This window comes from Drosophila subobscura, chromosome A (assembly GCF_008121235.1).
Source record: "Drosophila subobscura isolate 14011-0131.10 chromosome A, UCBerk_Dsub_1.0, whole genome shotgun sequence".
NCBI classification, from domain to species: Eukaryota; Metazoa; Arthropoda; class Insecta; order Diptera; family Drosophilidae; genus Drosophila; species Drosophila subobscura.
In genome coordinates this window covers 16,893,989-16,919,824 of record NC_048530.1, presented here as the reverse complement: position 1 = coordinate 16,919,824, position 25,836 = coordinate 16,893,989, and the positions used below count along the sequence as shown (strand labels likewise).

Here is a 25,836-nt window from a genome sequence, read left to right as displayed (position 1 = left end):
CATATTTACATACATATGTATGTACATGAATCATAAAGACACATATGGATGCACACATTTCAAAGTACCCAGCAGTAAATGCATATGTAGAGAGGGAATGAGCAAGGTTTCCCTTACCTTCTGCTGAGCATACCTTGGTCTGTCTCCCCCCCACCATCATCTACCGCCCTCTTCTCACCGTCGCTGACTGCCACCGTCTCGTTTTTCTTTTCTTTGCATTCCACAGTCGCTGCACTGCTGGGGGCTGGCCTTTTGGCGTCTGGCTGTCACTTTTCTGTTTTGGGGGAGGGGAACATGTGGGCATGGCGTTAATCATTATGCATTCAGCATGCCATTTAATTCAAATTTTAGCACAAATTATTAAATATTTGACAACGGCAATGAAAGTGAGAGCGACAGCAAGTGGAAGTGGAAAGCAGCAGAGCTGTGACAATGCTTCCGCTGTCGCTGTCGCTGCTGCAGAACTTGCTAATTTATGCGATTTATTGGAAGGGTAATCGACGCTGACGCTGACTGCCGCTGCCACTGCTTCGTTTGCCCTGAAATCTGTTTTAATAACTCTTGTGGGCCCCATGGTAGGGTTGGGGAATGCGGCGCAGTCGAGCAAACAAGACAAAACGTGTTCGTCGCAGTGAAAATAACAGGTGATGACCGCAACGGTCAAAAGCCGAAAACGGCTGCGGCGGACGTCGCTGTCAACGCATCCCAGCGCGTCGCGTCGAGACCTTTTGGCCGGAAAGAGCGTGTGAAAGAGAGAGTGCATGACTACCAGCAGAAGAAATCCAAAGATCCGTACCTAATTGATTTGATTGAGCATTTCGGGTGCATCAGCAGCCAAGACTTATTACAATTTGAAACTTTCTTTCAAACTCGCGCGCCCTTTTTCAAGCGGTTGGTTAACCGCGCAGCATGTAGTTCGAGGAAGATGTTGCCGGTAAAAATAAAGTTGCTAAGCAAATGTTGCAAAGAGTGTAATATTACAAAATCGGTCTGGCCAAATCAACTATCTGGCAGCGCAGGTTTAAATCGTGGCGGGTTTCAATTAGTTTCAATTTCAATTAATGAATTATGTATGATAAAGTCGAAACCGGATTCTGGCCCCAATTATGTGGCAAAGATAGAAGAACTGCTCAGCGCGCGCAGCCATATTTTAAATTTTTTAGCTATCTAGCATTTGTATGACGAGTTGGCAACTCGGCGCTTTAGAGGTGGAGAACTAAAAGGATGTTTAAAGGATCCGTAATAGTGCCTGCTAGAGCTTCTGGCAGGAGAGAATTTTCCTGAACTGCCACCAACCCTCTCAGAGCCAATTAAAATATTTACTTATGTTCCCTTTGTACAATTTTCAGGAAAACAATAGAATTTATATTCCTCTTTTGTTGCGCGCGTTTTTTTTCTAAAAATTTTCAATGATGTCAGTTAACCTGCATGTGTCTCTGCATGTTACATACATTTACATACTGAACACAAAGCTCCAATGCTTTCACAAGGGGTGATTTATATGAACAATTCAAATACAAATTTCTAAAATATAAGGTAACAAAGTATACAATCTAATAAAAAGGAGTTCTTATAAAAAGCCAAATCGATTCTTCAATCGGATTAAATTATTGCTTCAGTGTTAAAAGTCTTTGCAAGCTGGTAATATCAAAAAGAAGATCAAAAACGTGGAATAGCATTTAAGACGACGGTATATTTACAGTATATTTTGAAAATGCAAGGTATATTTTGGTATATTTTTGAGAGTCTGCCGGTATATTTTATCAATAAATCCGCGGTCACACTGCTCTACAGTGGAAATTGTGTCGAAAATACGGGGTTTTTATTGCAATTTATACGCCAATATCAACGTCGGAGTTATGTCCGGAACGCCGTTGCATGCGACCAACCTGTCGTGCGGCCACACGTGTATGTGTATGTGCTGGGCAGCCACAAACTCCGCCGAAAACCGTATTGCTTTTAACCTTAGTTGACATTGAAATGTACCCGCTTGGCGGATGGACACGGTGGTTCTCGTGTGTATGCGTGTGTGTGTCTGTTCTGTGCTCATGTGTGTGCGCTGTATGTGTTTGAAAAAGAAGATAGAAACGAGAGCAGCATCGTACCTGATGCATTTTTAGCGTGCGTGTGTGGGTGACCAAAACACAACTCCGATATGATGATATGCCAGATCCCCGTATTTCATCAACAAACGCTTTTGCCCCCACCCCCCTCTACGAGAACGAACACCGTGGCGGCACACGGCACAGTTTTTGGTTTGGATACAGCAACAAGCCAACAAGCCACTCCTCTAGAAGGACAAACTGTTCAAAATCTGTTAAAAGTTGCTGCAGTTGTGTAATCAATCATTCATAGCAATCTGAGAGCAAGAACCAACGGGCAAATTCTATTATTTTATTTAATTCGTTGTCGCTGCTATTCTCATTTTTTTTATATAAATCGATTTGTTGTAGTTGGCATCCGTTATTAATTCAATCAGCCGCAGCCGAGCCGTAGCCGCAACAGCTGAGAGCAGCAGCAGCCGCAGCCAGCAGAGACCAAATATCGCAACTAGTGAGAGAGAGACAGAGATCCAGAGCAAGCGTCACAGAGAGAGCTAGAAAGAGAGCGGAGTCAAAGTCAAAGCGGGAGAGAGTGCTGTGCTTCTTACACGAAAGCTAAGCGAAGCAGCGTTCTCCCCACCGCTCACGGCTCTACACACCGGCATATACGATATACGGCATACAACAACAACTACGGACAACGGTAATTAAAAGGAAATTTAACAGCGGAGCGAGCAGTCACCGCCGCCGGTCCCACAGATTCATTCCTACTGCCCACTGCGCTCTGCTCCTCCGCGTCCGCGTCCGTATCTTCGCTTGTTCATTCATTCGTTCGCTCGCTCGTTCGTTCGTATAAAAATAGCAACGCCTTAAACGATCTCATCAACATCATCAGCCACAGCATCGAGCATCAAGCATCAAGCACCAGCATCGGGACCCATCCGTAGCAGTATCAGCATACGACGGAGCAGCGTAACTACCCGATCATCAAGATTATGCCTGACCCATGTAAAACTCTGGCTTGCTCTTTCAGATACTTCCGCTTGAGGATCACCGCTTGAGTGTAAGCGAGGAGGCAGGTGAGAGGCCGACAAAACACCGACAAAATTTCACTGGATCTAATGGCCAAGGATGAGGAGGATGATCTGCTGCCCGACAAGGACGCAGCCAAAGGCTTCTATGCCAAATATGAGCCCAAAGAGATCCTGGGCAGGTAAGTGGGGAAATCAGGTTAATGCCAGTCCTTATCCATGGATGTGAATCAGTTTCTCCCTTCGCCTGTCTGTCTGTCTGTCTGCCTGTCCCACTGTGGCTTTCGGTAATCTTTTCTTTTTTTGGTTACTGCTAAGCTTGCAGAAGTGCAAGCCCTGTTTACGTATAACTCTGGTTAATTATGTCCATGAGTCATGCACACTTGTGTCGCTTCTGCTGATTCTGCTTCTTCTGCGTCTTCTGCCCGAGTCGAGAGTGTAAAGTATGGAATGGGCTGACGGCGCCTGTCTTCCGGCTCTACAATAAATTTCCACACTGCAGGTGCCGCAACACCCTTGGATTGAACTTGAAGTTACACAGGCAGGCAGGCGGACACACTGAAGCGGAGACTGTTCAAATAGTTGTTGCGATCAACAAGGGCAATTACAAGGGGCGGCGATAAGGTCTGCACTTAGATAAATATTACAGATCATGCCAAAAGCGAGTGGTGTGGATCCAACTAACGCTGATGCAATGATGCAAGCCTCTTATCTGTTCTTTCTTTGTTGTTTGCCTTTGCAGGGGCATCAGCTCCACGGTGCGCCGCTGCATCGAGAAGGAGACGGGCAAAGAGTTTGCGGCGAAGATCATAGATCTGGGCGCCACAACTGAGGCGGGTGAGACGAATCCATATCATATGCTCGAAGCAACCCGACAGGAAATCTCAATACTGCGCCAGGTCATGGGACATCCCTACATAAGTGAGTGTTTAGCATCCATTCAAGAGTGTTGTGCTGCTCAGCTAATCCATATTCCCATTTTACAGTCGATCTGCAGGACGTGTTTGAGTCAGATGCATTTGTTTTCCTCGTATTTGAGCTGTGCCCCAAAGGCGAGCTCTTCGACTATCTGACCTCGGTGGTGACGCTCTCCGAGAAGAAGACGCGCACCATTATGCGGCAGATATTCGAGGGCGTTGAATACATCCATGCCAAGAGCATTGTGCATCGCGACCTCAAGCCGGAGAACATTCTGCTAGACGAGAATCACAATGTGAAGATCACGGACTTTGGCTTCGCCCGACAGCTGCAGGAGGGCGAGAAACTTACAGGTTACACGCCACACCACACCACTCGCCCCGCCTTGTCCTTAAGTGGCTAAAGTCTTTCCTCCCTTGCAGATCTGTGCGGCACGCCTGGCTACCTGGCACCGGAGACGCTCAAGTGCAACATGTTCGAGGGCTCTCCCGGATATTCCCAGGAAGTGGACATGTACGTTGGCATCGTTCCTCCCCATGGCTTTTATGTTTAATCGGTGTCCACATCTAATTTTGCCATTGCAGTTGGGCCTGTGGCGTGATCATGTTTACGCTGCTCGTCGGCTGCCCACCCTTCTGGCACCGCAAACAGATGGTGATGCTGCGCAACATAATGGAGGGAAAATACAGCTTCACCTCGCCGGAGTGGGCCGATATTTCGGGTGAGTTGCCAAATGGAATTGTTGCAAGTGCTCAGCGCTCATTGTTGGAATGGTTTATTGCAGAGGATCCCAAAGATCTGATACGCAAATGTCTAGTCGTTGATCCTGCGCAACGTATCACCGTCACGGAAGTATTAAGACATCCATTCTTTAACCAAATGGTAAGTGTCGGCGCCACTGGATGCCGCAGGGCCACAGTGTCCATTCCCACAACAAATTCGGGCACCATCACCGAGAGGCAGAAGCAGAGAATCTGCACTCGAATCGCGTCCGAGTCCACGTGGATCATCCTGGGCTATGTATATAGAATCTAGTCGACAGGCTCCCTCCCCTAAGGTCTAGCACCCCCTTCAACCTGTCTCTAAACTTATTCATGCTCGCGCGCACAAAACCCACCTGTGACTCACCCCAAACCCAAACCCACAAGCAAAGCCTATCCAAAACTCTCAGGAGTGTCCCTGGGGACATGTCAGGTTATTATCTTTTCACATTTCCACCTCTTGGTTAAGCATATTACGTCTATATGTATTATTATAATTTGTTTATTTATTTTTAATTTATGTTTGTTTAATTTTTAATCTTACTATTATTATACAATACATTTTCTCTCTTCTTTTCCTTGCATATACGTTTTACGATTAATTTAAACAAAAACAAACAAAAAACACGAATCGAACGAATGTATCGACAATCACTTGTTCCGATCACTTTTCTCGATAAACGTAACGATAAACGATCAACTCCCCAAATTCGAAATTCAACTTCGAAAGCTGTTCGAGCAAAACATTGATGGCCTCAAGCGCAGCCTGTCGACCAAGTCCAGAAGAATGAGTCGCATCACCGAAATTGCACTGGTAACGAAATGCTCCCGGACTAACCCAACCCATCCCCTCGATCCGTCAATCTCTATCCCTCTCTCTCTTTCTCTCTGTCTGTCTCTGTCTGTTTCGCTCTCCTTGTCTCTGTGTGTATTCCATGTGTCGAATCGCAATAACAACAACAACAAACCAAACACAATCCCAGCAAAACCCACTCAGATTAGCGACTGCAGCAGCAATCCACCCAATCCCCCCACCTCATTCTGTTGCTGTTGCAGTCTGTGAGAGAGCGCGCGCGCGCGCGCGCCTGTATGTGTGTGTGTTCTGTTCTGTTCGCTGCATTCTGTTCTGTTATGTTCTTGTCTGTTCTGATCTAATCTACATAATAGTACATATGTATGTATGTACCTACTATAATGCTCGCTCCAAGCGCGATCTCTGCGTCCATCATGTCATGTGCCAGCATAACCTAACTACAACCTACAACCAATGTACAAATGTAACACACGTGCATATAACACTATCCCCCCTCCCCAACCAACCACACACAAGGAGTACAACAACAACCAAAAAAAGAAAGAAAAAAGCGTATTTGATTTGCTTTTTTTGCTTGCCGATTACGCGATGCTCTTTGATGATAACAATCCCAAATCCTCTCTCGCTCTCTATTGATCTCTTGCTCTCCCCACATAAACCCCCCTCCCAAACCATGTACCGTACGTTCTGTGTATGCATGTCCCGCCCACACCATGGATGAGCCACACCACTGCATGCGTGCGTGAAAGAAAGAGAAAACAGAGAAACCAAACGCCAAGTGGCTAGTGGTACAGCAGGTACATCGCACATACAGAAGTGTTAGAGGGGAGGTGCATCTGATTGCAGTTAGGGGTTAGGGGGAATCGTAGCAAGGTGTATTTATTTAGAGGTTAAGTCGAGTTCAAGTTACATTTAGTCTAAGCTTAAGTAATTTTATTTTTTGTTTTCTTTTGTTGCTGTTTACTTTATTTTGTACTCCTCCTAACTGATTACACAAATTTTGATTTCTTTCGCGCCGTCACACACATTCCTCGTTTGCCTCGTTTTCGTTTTTGCCACCACCAACAAACAAAAAATAAAACCCCGATCCCGCACGAACACCAGGTTCTGATGGGTGATCTGACCACGGCGCGACCATCGCCCACGTCTGCCTATGCCCCGGGCAGATACCAGAATAGTGCTGCTTCTGCAGCGTCTGCCAGCGTCAGTGGCAGCAGTGCCAGTGCCGCTCCCGCTGCGTTCCGCTATGACCGAATCAATAGCAATGGTGGCGGTGGCGGCGGCCCCAATCCCTGCGGCTCCTCCTACCTCTACTACAGTGCGCCCCAGAGCTCGTATTCATCGAATCGATTGCGGGATGTGCTGCCGCCCCCCGACCTGGATGACCCCTCCTCGCCGTGTACCTCCGCCAACTGTTACAAGACCCTAACGGCAACGGTCTACTATCAGCAGCAGCCGCAGCAACAGCAGCAACAGCAGCAGCAGCAGCACCAACAGCAGCACTACCAGCAGCAGCATCAGCAGACGGCGCGGGCAAATGCCGGCAATAATTATGAAAGTGTCGCGCAGCAGCAGCATTTATTGCATGCACAAGTGCAGGCAGGTTTTTCCATTGATTTTCTTTTGCTTTCCTTTTCAAATTGTTTCTTACGTATTTAGTTGCCACACACCCACACGTATCTATGATTTAGTTATATTATTTATTCTTTTTTTTTTTAGTTTTTAATGCTTTTTAGTTGATTTTTTCATAAGCGCATCCACTCATTCCCTCATTCAATACAGAGGATGCTGCCATGTGCCTTGTACCCTCTCTCTGCACACACACACAGCAGAGGGCCGCCAGATCGTACCACACTAGTTGCATTCTCTCTCATTCGCTCTCTTCAGCCGGCATTGGTGTATGGCCGTTAGCTATCCCCCGCCGATTTCGTACGGGATCGTGAGACGCTCAAAAGCTTTAGCACGACACGTTTCCCACCTGCTTCTCTCACTCCTCACTTCATCACGAACTCCATCACTCACTCACTCACTCACCTTTTTTAAGCTAAAGTACTTTCGTTGAGCCTTCTATGCATTATGTACATGTTACTACGATTCTTATTGTATCTTTTTATAGCTGGCACTTAGTGGTATCGTAAACGTAGCGAGTAAACACAAACATATTTGTATTATATGCACCTTTCTGTAGCACATATCCTGTCGGGTGAACTGGATGATATACTTGCAGGAACTGTATGTAGTAGAACTGCTTTGTAGTCGTACTCGTAGATTTAGTAGTATCTAGTACCTAGCAGATAATGTGTCACTAATCCCACGAGACCCCTGGAATATCGCCTTCTATCTTTCGTGTGAATGTTGCCATAGTGGAAGCAGGAAAAACAAATAAACACTATTATAATTTGCATGTATCTACATATTTACATATTCAATCCTACATATCTTCATACATACATTTACATATACATTTCTATTTATTATAAATTGACGCCAAAATCGATTCACTGACGATTTATTCTGTTTAATTTCTCCTCTGTTGGTGTGATGTTGTACACGTTTGTGTTTTGTGTGTCATGTTCTCAATATTGTCAGAGTCTCAACGCCCTTATACCATGTGTGCCTATAAGGCGGTGTTGTGGCGACTCCATTGTGAGTAAACCAAAGAAAAACTGCGATAGAATACAGTTACCGTTGCATACAGTACATCCACTCAAACCTATATAGTATCTCATATATACATACAAATACTTAACTACCTACTGCATACATACATACATACATACAGATGACTTTACACCTGTGTGTACGTTCATACATACATACATATATCTGAATAATCCCGCACATAGTCGATCGTAATCCTTAAACTGTCAATGTCGCTGTCCCCCGACTTAAGCTTTGGCTCGGTATCGGTTGTTTTCGTCTCTACACAATAACACGGCCCTCTCTCCCTCCCTGCCACTCACTCAACCCACTCTCCACTCTCTCCTCTCTCTCTCTCTCTCTTCCACCCACTGATTTACTTTGATCTATGTACATATGTATGTATTTTTATGCGTTGCTTTTGCTTTCTTCCCCTGATGCACACTAATGCTAACGGTATTTAACAGTAATCCGCTCATTAAACACTGAGAAGCGCTAAATTGAGTTCTAGGCTTTCTCCCCGCCTCACAGCATGCGACTAACACTCTAAACAGTTAGCTCTTAATTGCTACCCACTGAATACCACAATTTCTGATAGAAATAACCCGATTCTTACCCTACGAAATAATCCTTTTAAATGGGAAACTGTATTTTCCGCACATTGTGGTGCATTGTTGCTGGTTTCGGCGTGCCAAATATTATATACCCTTGCAGTGCGACAAACAGTGTAGTTCAATGATAAATAAATCCGCATTTGGTCGATTTGATCGAAACTATCTGCAAGGGTATGGCACAAAAAAGAGACGTCAAATTTTGTGCAGTCCCGCTTATGTGTTGTTCCACGTTGTAACGCCAAACAAAATAATATAGAAAAAACAAACAAAAAGCTAACGCCATTCAACAGTAATCATTAATCCTTAACCGAACCTAACCCTAACGACGTGTGCACTAAAACAACACGAAAGCCACAAAGAGATCGATCTACTACTAATACTACCACCACCACCACCAACACCCTTTCCCCGCTGAGGGGTTGGGCACATCCTGTGGAGTGAAATCTAATCCCAACTTTGCTCTTCTCTCTCTTTCTCCCAAATTCCACCTATAGCTTCGCAAACAGAGCCGCTTCAATGCGCGCAAAAAGTTCCAATTCGCCATATTAGTGATACGCGCTGTCATTAGGATACGCCGACTGCGGTTCACCGCCGAGCCGCTGCACGTTGAGGAGGCCATACGCGATCCCTATCGCGTCAAGGTGTTGCGCAAGGTGAGTTTTCTGCCTGCCTGCCTGCCAATTTAACATTCAAACCAACTCAACACTTATTCAACTCACTCTCTTAATATCTCTCTTTGGCAGGTTATTGATGGATGCGCCTTCCGTGTTTACGGTCATTGGGTTAAGAAGGGCGAGGGCCAGAACCGCGCCGCTCTCTTTGAGAATACTCCGCGCACCGAGCTGCACGCGCTCTACATCAACAATCTCAGTCGATAGAAGGAGGAGCCAGAGGCAGAGGCAGAGGAGAAGACAAACACACACACCAGCAAACGAATCACTAAAAGCTTAGTAGCCCACTAAGCATCAGAGAGGAAGGAGATTTATAAGCAAGGAAAAAACCAAACACCAAATCAACTCAACTAAATACGCCGCAACGGTTCATGTCGCTTCGCACACGCACACTCAACCACACACACACACATACATGTACATAGGATAAGCTCTGATTTGAGCTTTAGATTTTTTTGGCGTTTTTTTCTCTCCCTCTCCATCTCTCTCTCTCTCTCTGTATCTCTCTGAAGCAGCAAGCAGTGCATCTCTAGAAGCAGGTGGATGAGTAGGACGAGAGCAGGAAGAAACAAGAACCGTTGGCAGGTCTTTGTCGCATTAGCCATTGCCTATGCACGCCCACAACTATACATACATACACATGTATTCTCTGTTAATGATTCTATTAAATTATTTAATTGTACTGCTAAGCGTTTACATTTTAACTGTTATGTTGTAGAATACACAATAAATTAACAAAAAAACACAAAAAAAAAAGACGATGAGAAACGCAACGCAACACAGGGGACGGGGGGGAGTGAGTCCCCTCTGTTTAGATGTGCTTAGTGCAGTCGTAGGAACGCTCACAGCATTCAGGATAATGGCGATTGGTGTTGACAAAGTCGCGCTGCTTGCAGCCCTTTGGTGGCGCCTTGGGGGCACAAGTCTGGAAGACGACGTGGCCGCCCTCCATGCAGGTGACGCCGGCGCATGGATGGTTGGGTGCCTTTCCCTTCTGCCCTGGCGACATCACCGTGTTCGAGTCCAGCACACACTTTCCCGGATAGGCTAGAATGGAATAGCGAAACGAGAAATGTAAGTCGAATGGCTCCGTGCAAGGATCCTGATCCTTTTGTACTCACTGGGATTGCTGAAGTCAGCCCGAGCAATGGCCGCTTGGGCCAGCTGGCTGCCCAGGATAACGGCGGCGCAGCACAGGAGGAATGTGGCGACAAAGTGAGACATTCTGATGGCTGATTCGAAAGTTGGGCTGCTCTGCGTGGATGCTCTTGTCAACGAGGATCGAGGTCCGCAAGTGTTGTCGGTTCAGCGCCAACGGCAATGTTTTATACGCACCCAAGACGGCGCCGCTGCCCGTTATCACGACGGCTTATCGAGATGTCAGCTGAGCGGAGCCAGCGACGTGACCTTGTCCGACGCCAGCTAAAGCTCGCTCCTTGCCCAGGCCCCAGATGCCGGTTTACCGAGCGGGCAGCTGCCCGTTTGGCAGCTTTTGTTTTACCCGCTAAACGCAGAGCGCAGGGTATGTTGTGCTCGTTCGAAAGTGGCCGAGCATCTTTGTAGGATATCCACTACAGTAAAGGTACAAAAATCAAGGCAAATCTTTGCCATGTCCCAACATAAACGTATTTTTCGTGTCCAAGCAGTAGCTGTTCCATTTAATTTATTGGAGTTCCAAATGGAACAGGAAATAGATTAAAGTGCCGGGTATTCGTGTGGTCGAAATGTTTTCATTTGTTGCGACCGACGACTTCCCTGCGGTTCATTGAGTACTTAATTATATTACTCGCACACATACACACAATCATATGCACTGCTTTGATTTGTTTTTAATGTATTCATTGGCTTTTTGTATTATTACCGCTGCCAGCTTATCACGTTTCTCATTTTTTGTTGTATACTCTTCTGTCTCCCTCTTTCCGTTTTGCTCATCTTCTTTTTGGGGTTTTTTTGTGTTTGTTTTCTTGTTGATTCGTCTTGTTTTGGTGTGGAATTCCATTCCTGCGGCTTTCAACTTGTTGTTGTTGTTGCTGTTGTTGGGTCGCGATCGCAGCGAACTCTGGGCAGGGGAGCGATTGGCGGTGTCAGTTGACTCATCGAGAGTGCACGCAACAGCAATTGACACTTTCACCGGCGTCGTTGGGTTAGGTTCTTGAACTCAAACGCCCCACACAATCACACAAAAACCAAACTAATGTGCAAATGACGTGCAAATCAAGAGTAAGCACAAAAAAAATCAATAGGTGAATGACATGATCGATCCCACTGTAATTCAATCTAGCTCTCTCGCGCGAGACATAATCCATTTGTGTGTGTGTGTGTGTGGTGCGTTCTTTTTTCATTTGCTCTATTTAAGCTGTTTCTTATTTAAAAGTGATTCTGCGAAAGCTTTTTAGCTTAATCAAGGAACAACAAAGGGACATACCACCAATGTAACATTTTAAGCGCAAAGAGAAAGAGTAACGAGAAGGGACGTGTGAGACGCTTCTTACGCGTCACAACTTTTATACCCGGCACTCAGTACTACATCTGCAACTTAGCGGTTATTTGTCAAATTTTACATTTTTTCTTCATCTGTCATCTACATCAACAACACTACTCACGCCAACACGCTCCTTTAGCTCGCCACCCTCCCCTAGAAACACACACTGCACAGTCAGGGCAGAGTCGCGGCAGAGGCAGCGGCAGAGACGTGTCAGGGGCAGAGGCCAATAAACTGAAGTATCTTTTGGGGGCTGCTTTTGTTCTCAAAAGTATAGCATACTTTCAGGCTGAAAAGTTCCCAATTACAAAATAGCGTAGGACAGCCATATCCTGCAGTCCTTGTGGTCCTTGATGGACTCAAGCGATACAGGAGACTCGTACCTTCGCCAGGAGGCATGCCATGTCCTGATCCGACAGGAAACAGCCGAGTTATAGCGTTGAAGGGGATTATATAGAAAAACAATATTCAAATGGCATTATCCTTAATGTCCTAGCACCCGAAGTGATCCGGGACATTTTCCCGATCCCGAGGAGGCGTGACATGTCCTTTTTCGACAGGAAACAGCTGAGCTATAGCCTTGTAGAGATTAAAAAGAAAAAACAACGTGAAAATGGCATTATCCTTAATGTCCTTGCACCCGAACTGGTCACAAAGGATCCAGGACATTGTGCCGATCACGAGGGGGCGTGGCACATCCTGGACGGACTACAAATAAAGGAGAAAACAACAAAACAAATCTCTCCTGTTATTTTTGTCAAATTTTGACAGTCACCTCTTTGCACAGTGGCGCCCACGCGATGAAGACGGTCATTTCTGGAACTAAAATAACGTAGTTCGAGAATTGGCCGATCTGTGTTGGGACGCCACTGTGAACTTTTGAAATTTGCTTCACTGAAATGGCCGAAAACTGGAAAATTTTCAGACCAAGTACCAGGCGAACAGAAGTCAGTAGAAGGTAACTGGTTTCCACTGTGTCAAAATCTGGATGCTATGAAACCGCAATTCATTTTTCAGTCGCCAAGTAACTAACCATTTTTGAAATACACTGGTTTCAGTGTGAGCATACAGCAGTCTGGATGCAAAATTTGGTGGCTCTAGCTCTTATAGTCTCTGAGAACTAGCCGACAAACAAGACGGACAGACGGACGGACGGACAGACGGACGGACGGACAGACGGACAGACAGACATGGCTCAATCGACTCGGCTATTGATGCTGATCAAGAATATATATACTTTATGGGGTCGGAAACGTTTCCTTCTGTGCGTTACATACAACCGTTATCCGCACAAATACAATATATATTACTCTTAGAGTACCGGGTATAATAAATATATTCACAGATGTCGACAAATCCCGGTGTGCAAACACTGGATGATGGATACGGAACAGCACTGATCCAGCCAGCTGATTCAAGAAAGAAAGAGCGTAAATAATGCAGAATGCGTGCGGCGATTGAGCTCTTTTTTAAAACTTTACTATTTATTACATTTTTGTTTGTTCTATTGACGATTGTGTTTACGTAGACTGTTTTTGTTTTATTTTACAGAGGTTACACTATATTGCGCTTACTGAACCCTACATGCACTGCACTGCTCCTATTTATATATATAATTTACTTATATATGTATAAGTATTTATGTGTTTTTGCTTTGTTTTTGCTTGTCATCAATGTTTCTTCGGCTACGATTTACAATGTAATAAAAAAGGACTTTTACAATCTTGTCATCATAATTTCTTCGGCTTCGACTTATAGTATAATAATAAAAGGCTTTACAAAAAATGCAGAATTAAATAAGAGTTGAGATAAGTGAGTGCGCACCAACGGTGTGAGTGCAACAGGAACGTAACGGGAACATACACCAAGGTCAAGTGAGGAGACAGTGTGTGTGGGAAATATTTGTGTGTGTGTGTGTGTGTGTGTGTATTGAGAGAGCTATCGAACTGGAGATTCCACATTCCACATTCCACATTACGAGATTCCACATTCCATAGATTCTGTATCTAAATTTGAACTTGAACTTGCAGCACCACAAACACCTTAGCTTCCAGGTCGGAATGCGGCAGAAGAGATTCTCCAAAAAGTAAACCTTATTGGGGAACAACTGGCAAAACGTTAGTCAACAACATTTGCCACTGGTCGATGGTTGAAGATGCGTTGGGATTTGTAACTGTAACTGGAACTAGACACCCGGATATAGGGGCAGCTTGGCGGTGTCAATTTTCTCCTCCACCTTGAAGGAGGGAAAGAGACCGACCTGATTGGTGCGCGTGTTCTTGCCCTTGGAGTTGCCGTCCCAGTGGTTGCCAGCCACCGATACTAGATCGTCCACACGCAGCTGAAGATCCTCGTGGGTGCGCGGACTGTGGGCAATGACCACGCGACGATTGTGCGCATTCTGACCGCCGTAATAGTAGATGTCGTCCAGCGATTTGAAGCGATGCGAGGCATCCGGGTACATGGTCTGCATGATCTCGTAGGCCGTGCGGCAGACCTGCGAGGAGAAGGTGCACACCAGATGGTCGGACATGGACAGCAGGTGGATGTCCAGTATGATCCCGTTGAGCGCGGTGTCCGTGTAGCGCGTGGAGACGGACGCCATGCGAGCCACCTCTGGATCACCGATGATCTGATAGTGCGGATACTTTTCGCGTGCCTCTTCGATGACGTTGGCGTCGTCTGAGGCTAGGAAGACGCGTCGCACCACGCTGCTCCCGTTGATCTCCAGCGTGCGGTAGTAGTCCTCCACATGAGTCATGTACTCCCCGATGCTGTGGCATGCCGCCTCCGTGCCCACCTTATCCGTGCGACGCACATGAACGCTGCAACATCAACAAAAACAATTGGTTAGTATAGAGTTCGAGAGGGAAAAGACTCGCCAGCTGCAGCTTACCCCACAATGGGACGCTCAAAGCCCAGGTTTCGCATGCCGGCGAAGAGGAATTCGCGCGTCGGCTGCTGCGGTCGCAGAAGGTACTTCAGGAACTGGCCCACCCACCAGACAATGGGATCACCGTGCAGTCGCTTGAGACGCGGCGCCAGATCCTCGGGCACGGCCAGCGGCAGGTACGGCGGTCGCGGCATCAGCGAGTCAATGATCGGCAGCACCAGCACCTGAGTATTGGGCTTGCCCGGCCAGTTGTAGGCATTGGCGGTGCCCGCGTTGTGGCAACCCTTCGAGATCGGCTGGAAAACCTCCTCCCAGCCACCCTTGTGATAGCGCCAGCCACGCGACTTGAGGATCATGGTGCGCTCCGTGGCATAGGCCACAATAAAGCAGTAAACCACATGGTGCAGCTGACAGCCATAGCCACAGCCCTAGGGACACACAGAGATGCGATTAGTAAACTGGAAGAATGGGCAGCGAAGTCTCCTCACCTTATTGAGCTTGCAGACGAGTTTGCGAGCATTTTGACAGTCGCTGGGATTCTGCAGGTGGTTGAGACGCCGCTGTACCAAGTCGCTCAAGTCTCTGGCCTCCTTGTGGCGCCAGGTCTCGTAGCCGTCCGAGCGACGCATGTGCTCCATGTCGCTGAGGAGCGATCGCTTGTGCTCTGCACCCTGCACCAGCACCTGGCTGATGGACTCCTCCAGCTCTTTGTGCCCCTTGCTGGCCACCACCTTGCTGATCTTGGCCAGCTCGCTGCTGAAGTAGTTCCAGATCTCCCCAATGTTCGTCTGGATGCGTCGCCGCGTAAACTCGTACTCCAGACTGGGTTCGCCATGCGCCAGATCGTCACCTGCCAAGAGATCTGCCTGCGGATCGTTGCCACCTTCGCCATTGTTCCAGCCCCTCAGATCTGCGGGTGCAGAATCAAAAAACCCCTCGGGCTCCGCTCCCAGACTCTCCAGCCCCTGCTTTGGGTTCAGTGGATCGTTCTCCAACTTTTGTACTAGCTTCAGGGCGCTCTGTTTGTCCAGCTGGTCGCTGAAAGAGAGAGATTCGGAGAGGAGTGAGTGCGCAAAGTCGTGCCATGCATAATTAACCGCCAGCCAGCCAGCCAGCCAGCCAGCCAGCACAGCACAGCCAGAACGCGGTGCGCCAATTGTCAGTCTAATCAGCATATGAATGCCGCATGGCCGGATTGCGGCTGCTCTCTGGTGGCTGGTGGGGTGAGTGGGATGTAAGCCGTACCTCATCAACTCATCAATGAGCTGCTTGAGCTCCGCGTTGCGCTGCTTCGTGTGCTCGAGCAGCTGCAGGGCCTGGGTGATGCGGCGCGCACTGATCTCGTTCTCTCCCGTCGCCTGCTGGCCCTGTGTGCTGGTCAGCTTCACCACGAACACGTAGACGAGTGCCACCCAGGCGAGCACGAAGATGACAAGGGCCCGCACCCATGAGTTTGCCGATGCGCCAAACAGCTGCCGCACTAGCAACATTGGTTGGTTCTGCTCAGCCGGCTCAGCCGCCTCTTGTTGGTTGGTTGGTTGCTGCGTTGATTAGTTGGCTGGACGTGTGCCGCCTGTCTGTGACCCGATGCACACGCACTGCTGCTCGTCTAAGCGGAGTAGAGGCTTAATTTTTAGCTAGCGCTGCTGCTGGTGTTGGTGTTGGTGCTGGTGGTAGTTGGATCTTCTGGTGAGATCGTTTGTTGTCGCATAGTCACAGCTGCATTGCTCCCGGCCACTGGCCACTGTTCAATCACAGTTCACAGTCCGCTTCATCCGCAGCAGCACTGAAAATGTCAAGCCACAAGTCAATTTACGGGGGCGGCCTAGTGGCAAATGTTACGCTACACTACACTGCCATGCCATGCCACTGGCTCTGGCTCATTTCTCTCCAATTATCAGATATTATGGCTGCTGCTCCAGCCTTTGTTGATGGTGTGTAGCGGGGAGCGGGACCAGTGGTGTCCCGATCGTCGGCAGTCGTGGCACTAGCGAAAAAGTGCTAAATTACTCACATACAATTGTATATGTTTCCGTGTGTTGTTTTTTTTTTGTCTCCTTCAGCAGTGTGACCGCGGAATTATCGATCAAATATACCGTGAGGGCCTCGACAATATACCGAAATATACTTTTTGATTTTCATAATATACCGTGAACCTAAAATCAATTTCCTCAATTTTGAGGTTCAATTTATTGTTACCAGCTGGTTAGGACTCTCAGCTTTAAAAATGTAATTTTACTCAAATTATCCTTCAATTCTCCGCAGGATTAGCTGATTTTATGATACATCTTTCCTCAATTGATTGCATAATAAGGTTAAAACTAAAAAGGTCAACCAAAATTATATATTTGCTATACTTAATAATATAAATCCATTTAATCAACTGCTTATAATAATTAACAAAAACTTTATCTTAGATTGACATGCTTTTTATACAAATTTTCTATATCTATATTCTGCAAAATTTCGTTGAAATAGATCTCCAACACAGATTGAATTGTTTTCGCATTGATTGTCCTGAGATTTTCCTCATTTCCTCAATTCGAGGATATCTTTCTCCCCAAGGCACAACTTTACGTTCCCTGGTAGCAATCACTGATATTCTTAAGCCACCAGTCACTGCTTTCGGTAGACTTCTTTTTGTTATTTGCCAATTTTGTCAAGCAGTGCGAAATGCAACAGCTAATTCCCTTATTTTGTAATTTTAGTTTTATAAAAGCCTTGTTATTTAGTTTTCCTAATAGAAAATCAGAGCATGCTTATTGCTTATTGTCACTGATATTTTCAGCCTCAGTCACAAATATCGCGTGATCAAAAATCACTTACACGCTCATCTCTAGTCGCTACACTATCGACGCTGGGTCAGATATGCATGACTTTAATCGATATCGATTGACTACGACCTAGCGCCTTTTCAAAAAACCATATACGCCACACTGCCTATTCCTCAGGAGCATTCAAAGATCTCCGGCCGCTGTAATCTTTGTCACAACAATCCAACTCGAAGGATCCATGGTTTCTTTCTGATGCGATGTTCTCTTAATATTTCACAATTTATTTGGACTTATGCTATTAATAATAAAAATGATTATAATTTTGAGATGTTGATTTTCGGAGTCCGAAACCGAACCGAATCGAACCACAGCCACAGCTCGCACAGGTGGCGGGAGCTGAGCATTTGCTGCTACGCGTACAGGAGTGCATGAGTGCATCGTGGTAGCCAGATATCGGCCGGGGCCTAGCGACGAATAGGAATTTAAATGTTGTTGCTCGACGTCGTTTGTCTGCCTGCCTGCCAGCCGTATCCTTGCGGGCAAAACCAAATGAAGAGTGTGTGTGTGTGTGTGTGTGTGTGATTATCGTATAAATTATAAAAATTCTGTATATGTATAGTTAAAAAAAAAAGTTGTACACATAAAATATAAATTATATTATTACAATTACGACCACAAAAATGTTTTTTCTTATTGTTGAAATGAGTTTTTGTTTTCTTTTTGATTGTTGTGTTTTATGTGTGTGTGTGGGGAGAGAGAGAGAGAGAGAGCGCGTGAATGTGCAAATATACTGAGGGGTGGGGTGGGGGCTTTGGGGGATGCGTGTACATGCGACAGTTTTGATTTATTGTTAAATTTAAATACCTATGTATATAAATTATTTTTGTTTTATTATAATTATTGTTTCTTCATACTTTTTTAGTTCATGCTTTCTTCGTTTTCTGTTTTCTGTTTTCGGTTTTCTGTTTTGTGGGGCAACTGCGGCATTTGTAAATTTCTTTATAATTAAATGTTCATTTCGACTGTGTAAAAATATCATCTGATCTCGCTTTAGTTACTATTCACGTAAGGTGTGTGTATTTTGCTTCCATTTCATTCCATTATGTTACGTTTAACGCTGCAATGCTCCAAATCTGTATCTGCATCTGTATCTGAATCTGAATCCGAGTCGCCTTCTCCTGTTATTGAAATGTCTTCTGCTGGATCGGGATGCGAGCATCCTTGGTCCTGCTGTGTCCTGTTATGTTTGTTGTAGCATGCATGGTGTGTGCAGTGTGTGTGTGGTGCTGTGTGGTGAGTGTTGCTTTGTGTTTGCTTCTCGTTATATGTTTTCGAGTGTGTGTGGGTGTGTGGGGTGTGTATATATATATAATATATTATATGTATGTATAATTAGTTGCTTAATAGTACAATTTCTTGAATGTTGTTGTGGTAAAGTGTAGGTAATGTTGCTCTATGTCTCTAGGTCGACTCAACTGCACTACATACATATGTCTTTCCACCAGATACGCGGCGAGCCGAACCGAACCGAACCGAACCGAACGGAACCGATCCGAAGCGAGCCAAACCGATCGATCGATCGATGATCGATGATTCCTGCTCCCAACTCATTCGCTGCGCAGCTTCTTCAGCTCCGGCGACTTGTCACCGCCACCCACTGCCCCGGCTGGCGCATTGCTCAGCTCCATCTCACAGTGCAGGGCCGTACGCTTCTGTCCAATGGCAGGCGATGACAACGTCGTCTCCGTTGCCGCCCCCTTAATCGGCTCGATGGCCGCCGCCACCGTCTCGGTGACTGTTGTAGCCACCTTTCCCGCTCCAGCGGAGTCCGCCAGCTGCTGCAGTTTGCTCTCGCGCGCATTGCTGTTGCTGCTGTTGCTCTCATCAGCTTCTAGCTCCGCATCCTCGTTGTTCTCCTCCTCGTCCAGCTCGTCCTCCTCATCTTCCTCCTCCTCGCCATCATCGAGATCGTTGACCCCCAACACTCCATTGCCATTACCATTGCCGTTGGCAGCGGCCGTTGCCGTTGCCGGTCCTCCCTTTGCTGGCGGCTGTTCCGCTGGAGTCGCCTGACCATTGTTGATCTGCTGCTTGCTGTTGTTGTGGGTCGGGCTCAGTGTCTGTGTCTGGTTCTGGGTCGAAGGCTGGCTCTGTGGCTTGCTCGGCTGCACTGGCCCGGCCGCATTCAAGCGATTGGTGTTTAGAGGCGCCTCGAGGTTGCTTTCTGAGTCGGAGGCCAGAGGTGTGCCACCGCTGCCCAGGCCAATGCCGATCCCAATTGGTTCACCGTCTTCTGTGGACGTGGTGGCCGTTGTCTGTGTGGTTCCATCGTTGTCATCGATGATCGGCTCCTGGGAGGTGGAATCGTTCGACACAAAGTTGGAGTCGCCATCCTGCAGGGCGGCTCCCACGGCAGTGGCATTGCTCTTGGCCTCGCCCACATTTAGCGGCGTTAAAGCGGCCGGATTGGTGTTCTCATTCTCGGTCTCCGACTCTGTTGCAGTGTTGCGCCCACCTGTGGATGTGGAGGAGACCAAAATTAACATCGCAAACAGAAGGAAGACGGGTCATTTGGTGGGGAGATGAGCTTACCTGCGCCTTGGCTCTCGTCGTCAAGATCCACGGCCACACCATCGTTGGTGTCGTCGCCGTCGAGGACATTGTTGCTTGCGCCATTTGTGCTGATGGATGCGGTGCCTGGGGGTGGCATGTCGTCAAGCATCTCGGGACTCAAGTCGTTGGCCACGTAGTGGGACCAAAGGGCCAGCTCGACGCGGTGCGGAGACCAGTGCGGCGTCTCGCCACCCACCTCGGCATTCAGGCGCTCCACCGTGGACTGGATGTGGTTGACAAAGTTGAGGTACTCCTTGGTGGTGTAGTCAATGCCCTCGATCTCTGGTATGGCCATCAAGCACTCATCGGCCATGAAGGGAGCGCGATCGGGTGCGGCGGCCGCCAGCAGGGCGGAGGCCATCGTGGTGCCGACGCCCTTTAGATTCGATAAAGCTGTGATTGCCTGCTCCAGGTTGGGCAACTTGCGGAAGGCCTTCTTTGTCTCCTGCATGACGGCGCGCGGTGTGTTCACCTTGACCAGGTACGAGAGCTGCGGATAGAACTTTCCGCGCGACTGCTTCCACTTCATGGTCTGCACCAGCTCGTCGTACACCATGTGCGCGTCCTTTCCCCGTGCCTTGATCAGGCGCGGCAAGTCGTTCTGGTACCACTGGTCTAGCCGGATCAGCTCCTGCGGCTTCTTCGACCGCTTCTCTGCCTTCATTTTGAGCACCTGCGGATACAGCTTGAAGCAGTACTCGAACTGTGTGGTGCTTCCGTTCTCGAAGAACGATACGGTCGCCTTGCCGTTGGCCATCTTTTATCGTTTTTGGGTTTGATGCAAATGCAAATGCGGATGCGGATGCAAAGGATGGAGGTTGGAGAGGAGAGCAGCCTCCTTTTAGCCTGGACTTGTATATATCGGTGAATGTATGTCTGTATGTATATATGTATGAAATATATACAGATGTAGGTGTCCCCTATCTTCTACTGCTTGATGGTGTGTCAATGTACTGCTATTTTATCGGTGGTGTTGTCGTCGCCGGCGAAATGTAGAAGAAGAAACAGAAGCGGGGAAGGAAAGAAGAAGAAAGGCACACAATTAGCTTTACAGTTACGGTTACATATGCACGCCGCCGCCGCTTTGATTGTTTTCGATGAATTACTGTTAATGCTACGACTACTGCTGGCTGCAGCTGTTGTTCTGTTGCTGCTTCTGCAATTTTTTGTTTTATTTACTCAATTCGATAATGGTACTCTATTCGCTAAAATTATTTCTCGTTTTTTTCCTCCATGCACAAATCGAATTTTGCTCTCAGCCGTCGTCGTCGGGTTCTTTTTGGTCCGCCACACGCACACACTTCCACACAGAGACACACACCCGCAAATACACAAACACACACACACAACTATAAGCTCTTGCACACCCAGAGAGAGCAGCTCGAACATACAAAAAAACAGACACACACAAACACACGGTTATATACAGAGGCAGCAGCAGCAACACACAAATACAAATACGAAGGCAACAAAAAATTTCTTTTTCCATACATTTTGAAAATCAAAAATACGAACGCGAGGCAAGAATAAACGAATGATTTCTAGTCGTATTCCTTTTCTTTTCACAACAGAGAACCGCTTTTCACCCACTGGCAGAAATTGAATAAAACTGCACAAGCACAAGCACACACACTTACACACGCCACGCACAACAACTAAAACATATCATTCAGCTTCAGATTGAGATTGAGGCTGCCGCAGCCGCAGTCGGAGCCGATCGGGTCGTATAGGTTGCTTTGCTTGCTTTGGTTTGGTTTGGTTTTGGACAGGCCATGCTAGAGACCAGAGACCAGAAACCCAGAGAATGTAATTTTCCGTCGGGACGTTGCCGTCCACCGACTTACTACTCACCTCTTTATGCTTTATGCGACCGCCGCTTGCCTGTGCTCGCCTGCATGTATTTAGTTTTAGTTTAGTTGCCGCCTGTCTTTCGTTTCGTCCACAGCGAGGCAGTCATCCAAACACTCTATAGCCAGCAGTTTCTGGCTCTGCTTTCGACTGCTCTGTGCTCTGCCTTTGCTTTGCTCTGTCGTGTCGTTGCCTTTGCTTTGCCAGTTCCCGAGCCGTGCAGTGGCGTCGTTGGCAACAGCAAGAGGGTGTGCTGTGTGCTGTCGAAAAGAAGCAGCGCGAAACACACCACAAAAGGATGCAGCTGTGGACGTTAACCAAGTACAAACTCGTATGGCAGGAACGGAACAGAACGAAGCAGAGCGCGCAGAGCAGTAACAGGAGTTGGAATTGCCAGCGTTATCGCTGTCTTGCTCGCACTCGCTTCGGAGCTGTATCTGTATCTCTATCACCCCTCAACGTTGCCGGCGAACGTCTGTGGCCGTGCCAGTTGCGAGCGATAGCAGCAGCGGCCAAAGCAGCGGCAGCGACAGCGGCGTCCGTCTATCATTATTCATGAGGGGGTGCGTCAGCTTTTGAATTTTAGTCGCTACCACGGCATGTGTGTGCTTGAAATTCACAATAATCGCATACAAATTTATTTACAGTCCTGATGGGCCTAGGTCTGGTCTGTTCAAGCAGTTAGCGTCTCTTTACATACAATTTTACATGCTGCATAACATCTGGAGTTACATTTGTGCATTTACAGCTGTTGTATTCTAGATCAGAAACCGCAACTACATCTTATTTACAAACATATGGATGTACATACATATATGAAAGCCAAGCCTAATTGTATCCCCGCTGGCACATATACACTACGCCCCAACGCTTGAGTTCGCCTATCGCTCGTTTGCTTTTTGCGTCGGGTTTTAACTTCATGTCCGCTTTGCCGCCATCATTCGTTGTTGCCGTTTTTACTTACCCTATTCGAGTTTTCGTTGTCGTCGTCGTTTGACGAGGCGAAGCAATAGCAGCTGCAACTTGGCTCTGTTCGCTGGCCTCTCTCTGTTTCTGTTTCTGCTTCTGCTTGTGTTTCGCTCAGTTTTACCCCATGTACGTTTGTTCGCTTCGTTGTGCACACGCACGCACCTACATACATATATACACACGGAGGCGTTTTTAAAACGACGATTCAATATTATATGCGATGTCTGTTCGATGTATCGATACGTGATACGATCCATTTGAAATCTGGTTTCCCCACCCCTGTCCATAAAAACCCGTTCCAACACCAGGTCCAATATCTCCTCTATAACATAATTATGGTTCATAAGTACATATTCACATGTTAATATATATGTATTTACATGCATATGTGTGTTGATATTAACAAAGATACATATGCATGTGTATGCATATCAACCCTCTCTCTATACTCGTTTTATCGTTTTGCATTTATAAACTTATCGGTATGTTTTGACGTCGAAAGTATATATACGTTGTATCGGTAAATAATGGAAATTTGATCAATAATTCCATTTTCAGATGTATATAATAGGAACATAACGTGGTGGTTGATATAGAAGAACATTTCAGAACTTCAATACCGAACTTTTGCTGGGGTTGCTCTCTTTTTCGAGGAGGGATTCGCAAAATCGGGGTTCATCGCAAAAGTTTCCCTACATTCTTTTGTCGACGCCTGTAAAAAATTTAATAATTTTAATAAGAATATTCATGAACAGAATAAACAATAAAATGTCCTTCTTCAATTCGAAACACACAAAATTTTCAACGGCTTTAAATGCTTGGCAGCACTTTTTTCGTTGGAAATTCCTATTTTGGATTGACCCGATGATTGACCGGGATGGTTGGGAGCTCGTTCTCCAGTAATCATACTGGAATTTATGTATTTTTGAAAAATATAAGGTTTATTCCGGTATATTTTTACGTGTCTTGCGGTATAGTTGATCGATACATCCACGGTCACACTGCACTGCATAAAAAATATTGGACGACAACATGGGCGATGTGGACAAATGGATAGAGATTGTAAAGGAGTGCAAGTACCTGCCCGAAAATGAACTGCGAAAGCTCTGTGATATGGTCTGCGACATCCTGCTGGAGGAGACGAACATACTGCCAGTGAGCACGCCCGTCACCGTCTGTGGCGACATACACGGCCAGGTGAGTGCCGCCCGCCGTCAAGCAGCGTGCTTTGTCCCACACGAAACGATTGTCCTCTCCTTGCAGTTCTATGACTTGGAGCAGCTGTTCCGGGAGGGCGGCCAGGTGCCGGACACAAACTACATATTCATGGGCGACTTCGTGGATCGGGGCTACTATAGCCTGGAGACATTCACCCGCCTGCTGACGCTCAAGGCGCGCCACCCCAGCCGAATCACACTGTTGCGCGGCAACCACGAGACGCGGCAGATCACCAAGGTGTATGGCTTCTTTGACGAGTGCTTTGGCAAGTACGGCAACACGAATGGCTGGAAATACTGCTGCAAGGTCTTCGATCTGCTCACCATAGCTGCGGTAAGCATTGCCCCCAAAGTCCCCAGCGGAATGGTCCATCATGTGCTTTCCGCTTGCAGATCATTGACGAGGAGGTCTTGTGCGTGCACGGCGGCCTCAGTCCCGAGATTATAACCCTGGATCAAATCCGAACCATCGAGCGAAACGGCGAGATACCGTACAAGGGAGCCTTCTGTGATCTGGTCTGGTCCGACCCGGAGGACATGGAGTACTGGGGCCAGAGTCCGCGCGGCGCCGGCTGGCTCTTTGGCCACAATGTCACCAAGGACTTCATGGCCATCAATAATCTCGATCTGATCTGTCGCGCCCATCAGCTGGTCAACGAGGGCATCAAGTACATGTTCGATGGCAAGCTGGTGACCGTGTGGTCGGCGCCAAACTATTGCTACCGCTGCGGGAACGTGGCAGCTATCCTCAGCTTCGAGACGGCCCAGCAACGGTCCACGAAGATCTTCCTGGCGGTGCCCGACGACGAGCGTGTTATACCCAAGCAGAATACGACGCCCTATTTCCTCTAAAACCACCCTCCACACACAGAGCTGTGGTATTTGCTTCTACTCAGGATTGGGTCAGGAGTGGCTTCGCAGGAGGAGGAGGAGGAGGAGCCAGTTCATCCAGCCAATTGTCAACCCAACACAAAAGCCCCAAACAAAACGCCATTCGCCAGCAGCCGCCTTTACACCTGCAGTTTGCTCCAACCCATCCATCAATCGGGGCAACACACATATCTCGCGGAACATCACGTCTGTTCCATCCCACGGTGCGGAGTGAGGGAGGGAGGGAGAGAGGGAGGAGCAAACGCCTTTATCTATATAGACATACATATATTATACATAAATAAGTATACATATATACACATATAGATTCATTCAAATGTGGATTCCAATCTTATTTATTTCTGTGAGCAAAAACCAAATTGCACTTACAACTTTTTGTACATTTTTTAACGATATTTACGCTACAACAACAACAACAACAAACCCCCTATGTTTCCCCCAACAACAACAACAACAGCAGGAATAAGAGGAATACATTTTGATGTGAGAAACAAAGTTTCCCCCAAAAACCAAACGAAGACCCGCGCGATTGAAACAAAAATAAAATTGAAACAAAAAAAGAAACGAAGAAAATTGCAAAGTTTATGTTCTGGATGATGCCAGGAAGCGTTCAGCAGTTAGAGAGAGATGCAGCGACTAGCAGGCAAGAGAAAGAGAG

At 47.0% G+C, this 25,836-nt stretch overlaps 5 protein-coding genes across 17 annotated transcripts; 2 read left to right on the top strand and 3 right to left on the bottom strand.

Annotated features, from left to right (window-relative positions):
- The first annotated feature begins 1,758 nt into the window (after positions 1 to 1,758).
- LOC117903856 (phosphorylase b kinase gamma catalytic chain, skeletal muscle/heart isoform) lies at positions 1,759 to 25,696 on the top strand. Of its 8 annotated transcripts, none has more exons than XM_034816331.1 (13): positions 1,759 to 1,908; positions 2,454 to 3,014; positions 3,076 to 3,255; positions 3,816 to 3,994; positions 4,060 to 4,344; positions 4,414 to 4,504; positions 4,576 to 4,712; positions 4,776 to 4,873; positions 5,483 to 5,566; positions 6,671 to 7,165; positions 9,315 to 9,473; positions 9,564 to 9,703; positions 25,205 to 25,696. In XM_034816331.1, exons 3-12 carry the CDS (start codon positions 3,164 to 3,166, stop codon positions 9,696 to 9,698), a joined length of 1,755 nt encoding a protein of 584 aa, XP_034672222.1. In that variant the 5' UTR covers positions 1,759 to 1,908; positions 2,454 to 3,014; positions 3,076 to 3,163; the 3' UTR covers positions 9,699 to 9,703; positions 25,205 to 25,696. The 8 variants fall into 8 exon arrangements, with proteins under 8 accessions (XP_034672222.1, XP_034672220.1, XP_034672223.1 ...); XM_034816329.1 differs by lacking the exon at positions 25,205 to 25,696 and having other exon boundaries at positions 2,454 to 2,745; positions 2,905 to 3,014; positions 9,564 to 9,820; XM_034816332.1 differs by lacking the exon at positions 25,205 to 25,696 and having other exon boundaries at positions 2,454 to 2,745; positions 9,564 to 9,820.
- Positions 10,144 to 10,799, bottom strand: LOC117903878. The gene is made up of 2 exons (XM_034816369.1): positions 10,613 to 10,799; positions 10,144 to 10,538 (listed from the first exon to the last, which is right to left on the bottom strand). Exons 1-2 carry the CDS (start codon positions 10,713 to 10,715, stop codon positions 10,303 to 10,305), a joined length of 339 nt encoding a protein of 112 aa, XP_034672260.1. The 5' UTR covers positions 10,716 to 10,799; the 3' UTR covers positions 10,144 to 10,302.
- LOC117903854 (alpha-(1,6)-fucosyltransferase) lies at positions 13,476 to 16,942 on the bottom strand. Of its 3 annotated transcripts, none has more exons than XM_034816323.1 (5): positions 16,881 to 16,942; positions 16,112 to 16,652; positions 15,355 to 15,904; positions 14,870 to 15,294; positions 13,476 to 14,798 (listed from the first exon to the last, which is right to left on the bottom strand). In XM_034816323.1, exons 2-5 carry the CDS (start codon positions 16,354 to 16,356, stop codon positions 14,159 to 14,161), a joined length of 1,860 nt encoding a protein of 619 aa, XP_034672214.1. In that variant the 5' UTR covers positions 16,357 to 16,652; positions 16,881 to 16,942; the 3' UTR covers positions 13,476 to 14,158. The 3 variants fall into 3 exon arrangements, with proteins under 3 accessions (XP_034672214.1, XP_034672215.1, XP_034672213.1); XM_034816324.1 differs by having other exon boundaries at positions 16,885 to 16,900; XM_034816322.1 differs by lacking the exon at positions 16,881 to 16,942 and having other exon boundaries at positions 16,112 to 16,868.
- Positions 18,600 to 23,217, bottom strand: LOC117903857 (hyphally regulated cell wall protein 3). 4 transcript variants are annotated; one of them, XM_034816339.1, is made up of 3 exons: positions 23,066 to 23,217; positions 20,233 to 21,209; positions 18,600 to 20,155 (listed from the first exon to the last, which is right to left on the bottom strand). In XM_034816339.1, the coding sequence occupies exons 2-3, from the start codon at positions 21,008 to 21,010 to the stop codon at positions 19,248 to 19,250; spliced, it is 1,686 nt and encodes a 561-aa protein (XP_034672230.1). In that variant the 5' UTR covers positions 21,011 to 21,209; positions 23,066 to 23,217; the 3' UTR covers positions 18,600 to 19,247. The 4 variants fall into 4 exon arrangements, with proteins under 4 accessions (XP_034672230.1, XP_034672228.1, XP_034672229.1 ...); XM_034816337.1 differs by lacking the exon at positions 23,066 to 23,217 and adding an exon at positions 22,105 to 22,554; XM_034816338.1 differs by lacking the exon at positions 23,066 to 23,217 and adding an exon at positions 22,105 to 22,554 and having other exon boundaries at positions 20,233 to 21,206.
- LOC117903868 (serine/threonine-protein phosphatase 6 catalytic subunit) lies at positions 24,077 to 25,692 on the top strand. Its single transcript, XM_034816358.1, has 3 exons — positions 24,077 to 24,267; positions 24,334 to 24,621; positions 24,681 to 25,692. Exons 1-3 carry the CDS (start codon positions 24,103 to 24,105, stop codon positions 25,137 to 25,139), a joined length of 912 nt encoding a protein of 303 aa, XP_034672249.1. The 5' UTR covers positions 24,077 to 24,102; the 3' UTR covers positions 25,140 to 25,692.
- Positions 25,697 to 25,836: the final 140 nt, after the last annotated feature.

Coding starts and splice junctions, on each gene's coding strand:
- LOC117903856 (XM_034816331.1), top strand. CDS start 3,164: ATGGCCAAGGATGAGGAGGATGATCTGCTGCCCGACAAGGACGCAGCC. Junction 3,256..3,815: donor CCCAAAGAGATCCTGGGCAG/GTAAGTGGGGAA, acceptor TTGCCTTTGCAG/GGGCATCAGCTCCACGGTGC. Junction 4,874..5,482: donor ATCCATTCTTTAACCAAATG/GTAAGTGTCGGC, acceptor CAACTTCGAAAG/CTGTTCGAGCAAAACATTGA.
- LOC117903878 (XM_034816369.1), bottom strand. CDS start 10,715: ATGTCTCACTTTGTCGCCACATTCCTCCTGTGCTGCGCCGCCGTTATC. Junction 10,539..10,612: donor GGCTGACTTCAGCAATCCCA/GTGAGTACAAAA, acceptor ATTCCATTCTAG/CCTATCCGGGAAAGTGTGTG.
- LOC117903854 (XM_034816323.1), bottom strand. CDS start 16,356: ATGTTGCTAGTGCGGCAGCTGTTTGGCGCATCGGCAAACTCATGGGTG. Junction 15,905..16,111: donor CTCATTGATGAGTTGATGAG/GTACGGCTTACA, acceptor TCTCTCTTTCAG/CGACCAGCTGGACAAACAGA. Junction 15,295..15,354: donor TCGTCTGCAAGCTCAATAAG/GTGAGGAGACTT, acceptor GTGTGTCCCTAG/GGCTGTGGCTATGGCTGTCA.
- LOC117903857 (XM_034816339.1), bottom strand. CDS start 21,010: ATGGCCAACGGCAAGGCGACCGTATCGTTCTTCGAGAACGGAAGCACC. Junction 20,156..20,232: donor CGACGAGAGCCAAGGCGCAG/GTAAGCTCATCT, acceptor CCACATCCACAG/GTGGGCGCAACACTGCAACA.
- LOC117903868 (XM_034816358.1), top strand. CDS start 24,103: ATGGGCGATGTGGACAAATGGATAGAGATTGTAAAGGAGTGCAAGTAC. Junction 24,268..24,333: donor GTGGCGACATACACGGCCAG/GTGAGTGCCGCC, acceptor CTCTCCTTGCAG/TTCTATGACTTGGAGCAGCT. Junction 24,622..24,680: donor ATCTGCTCACCATAGCTGCG/GTAAGCATTGCC, acceptor TTCCGCTTGCAG/ATCATTGACGAGGAGGTCTT.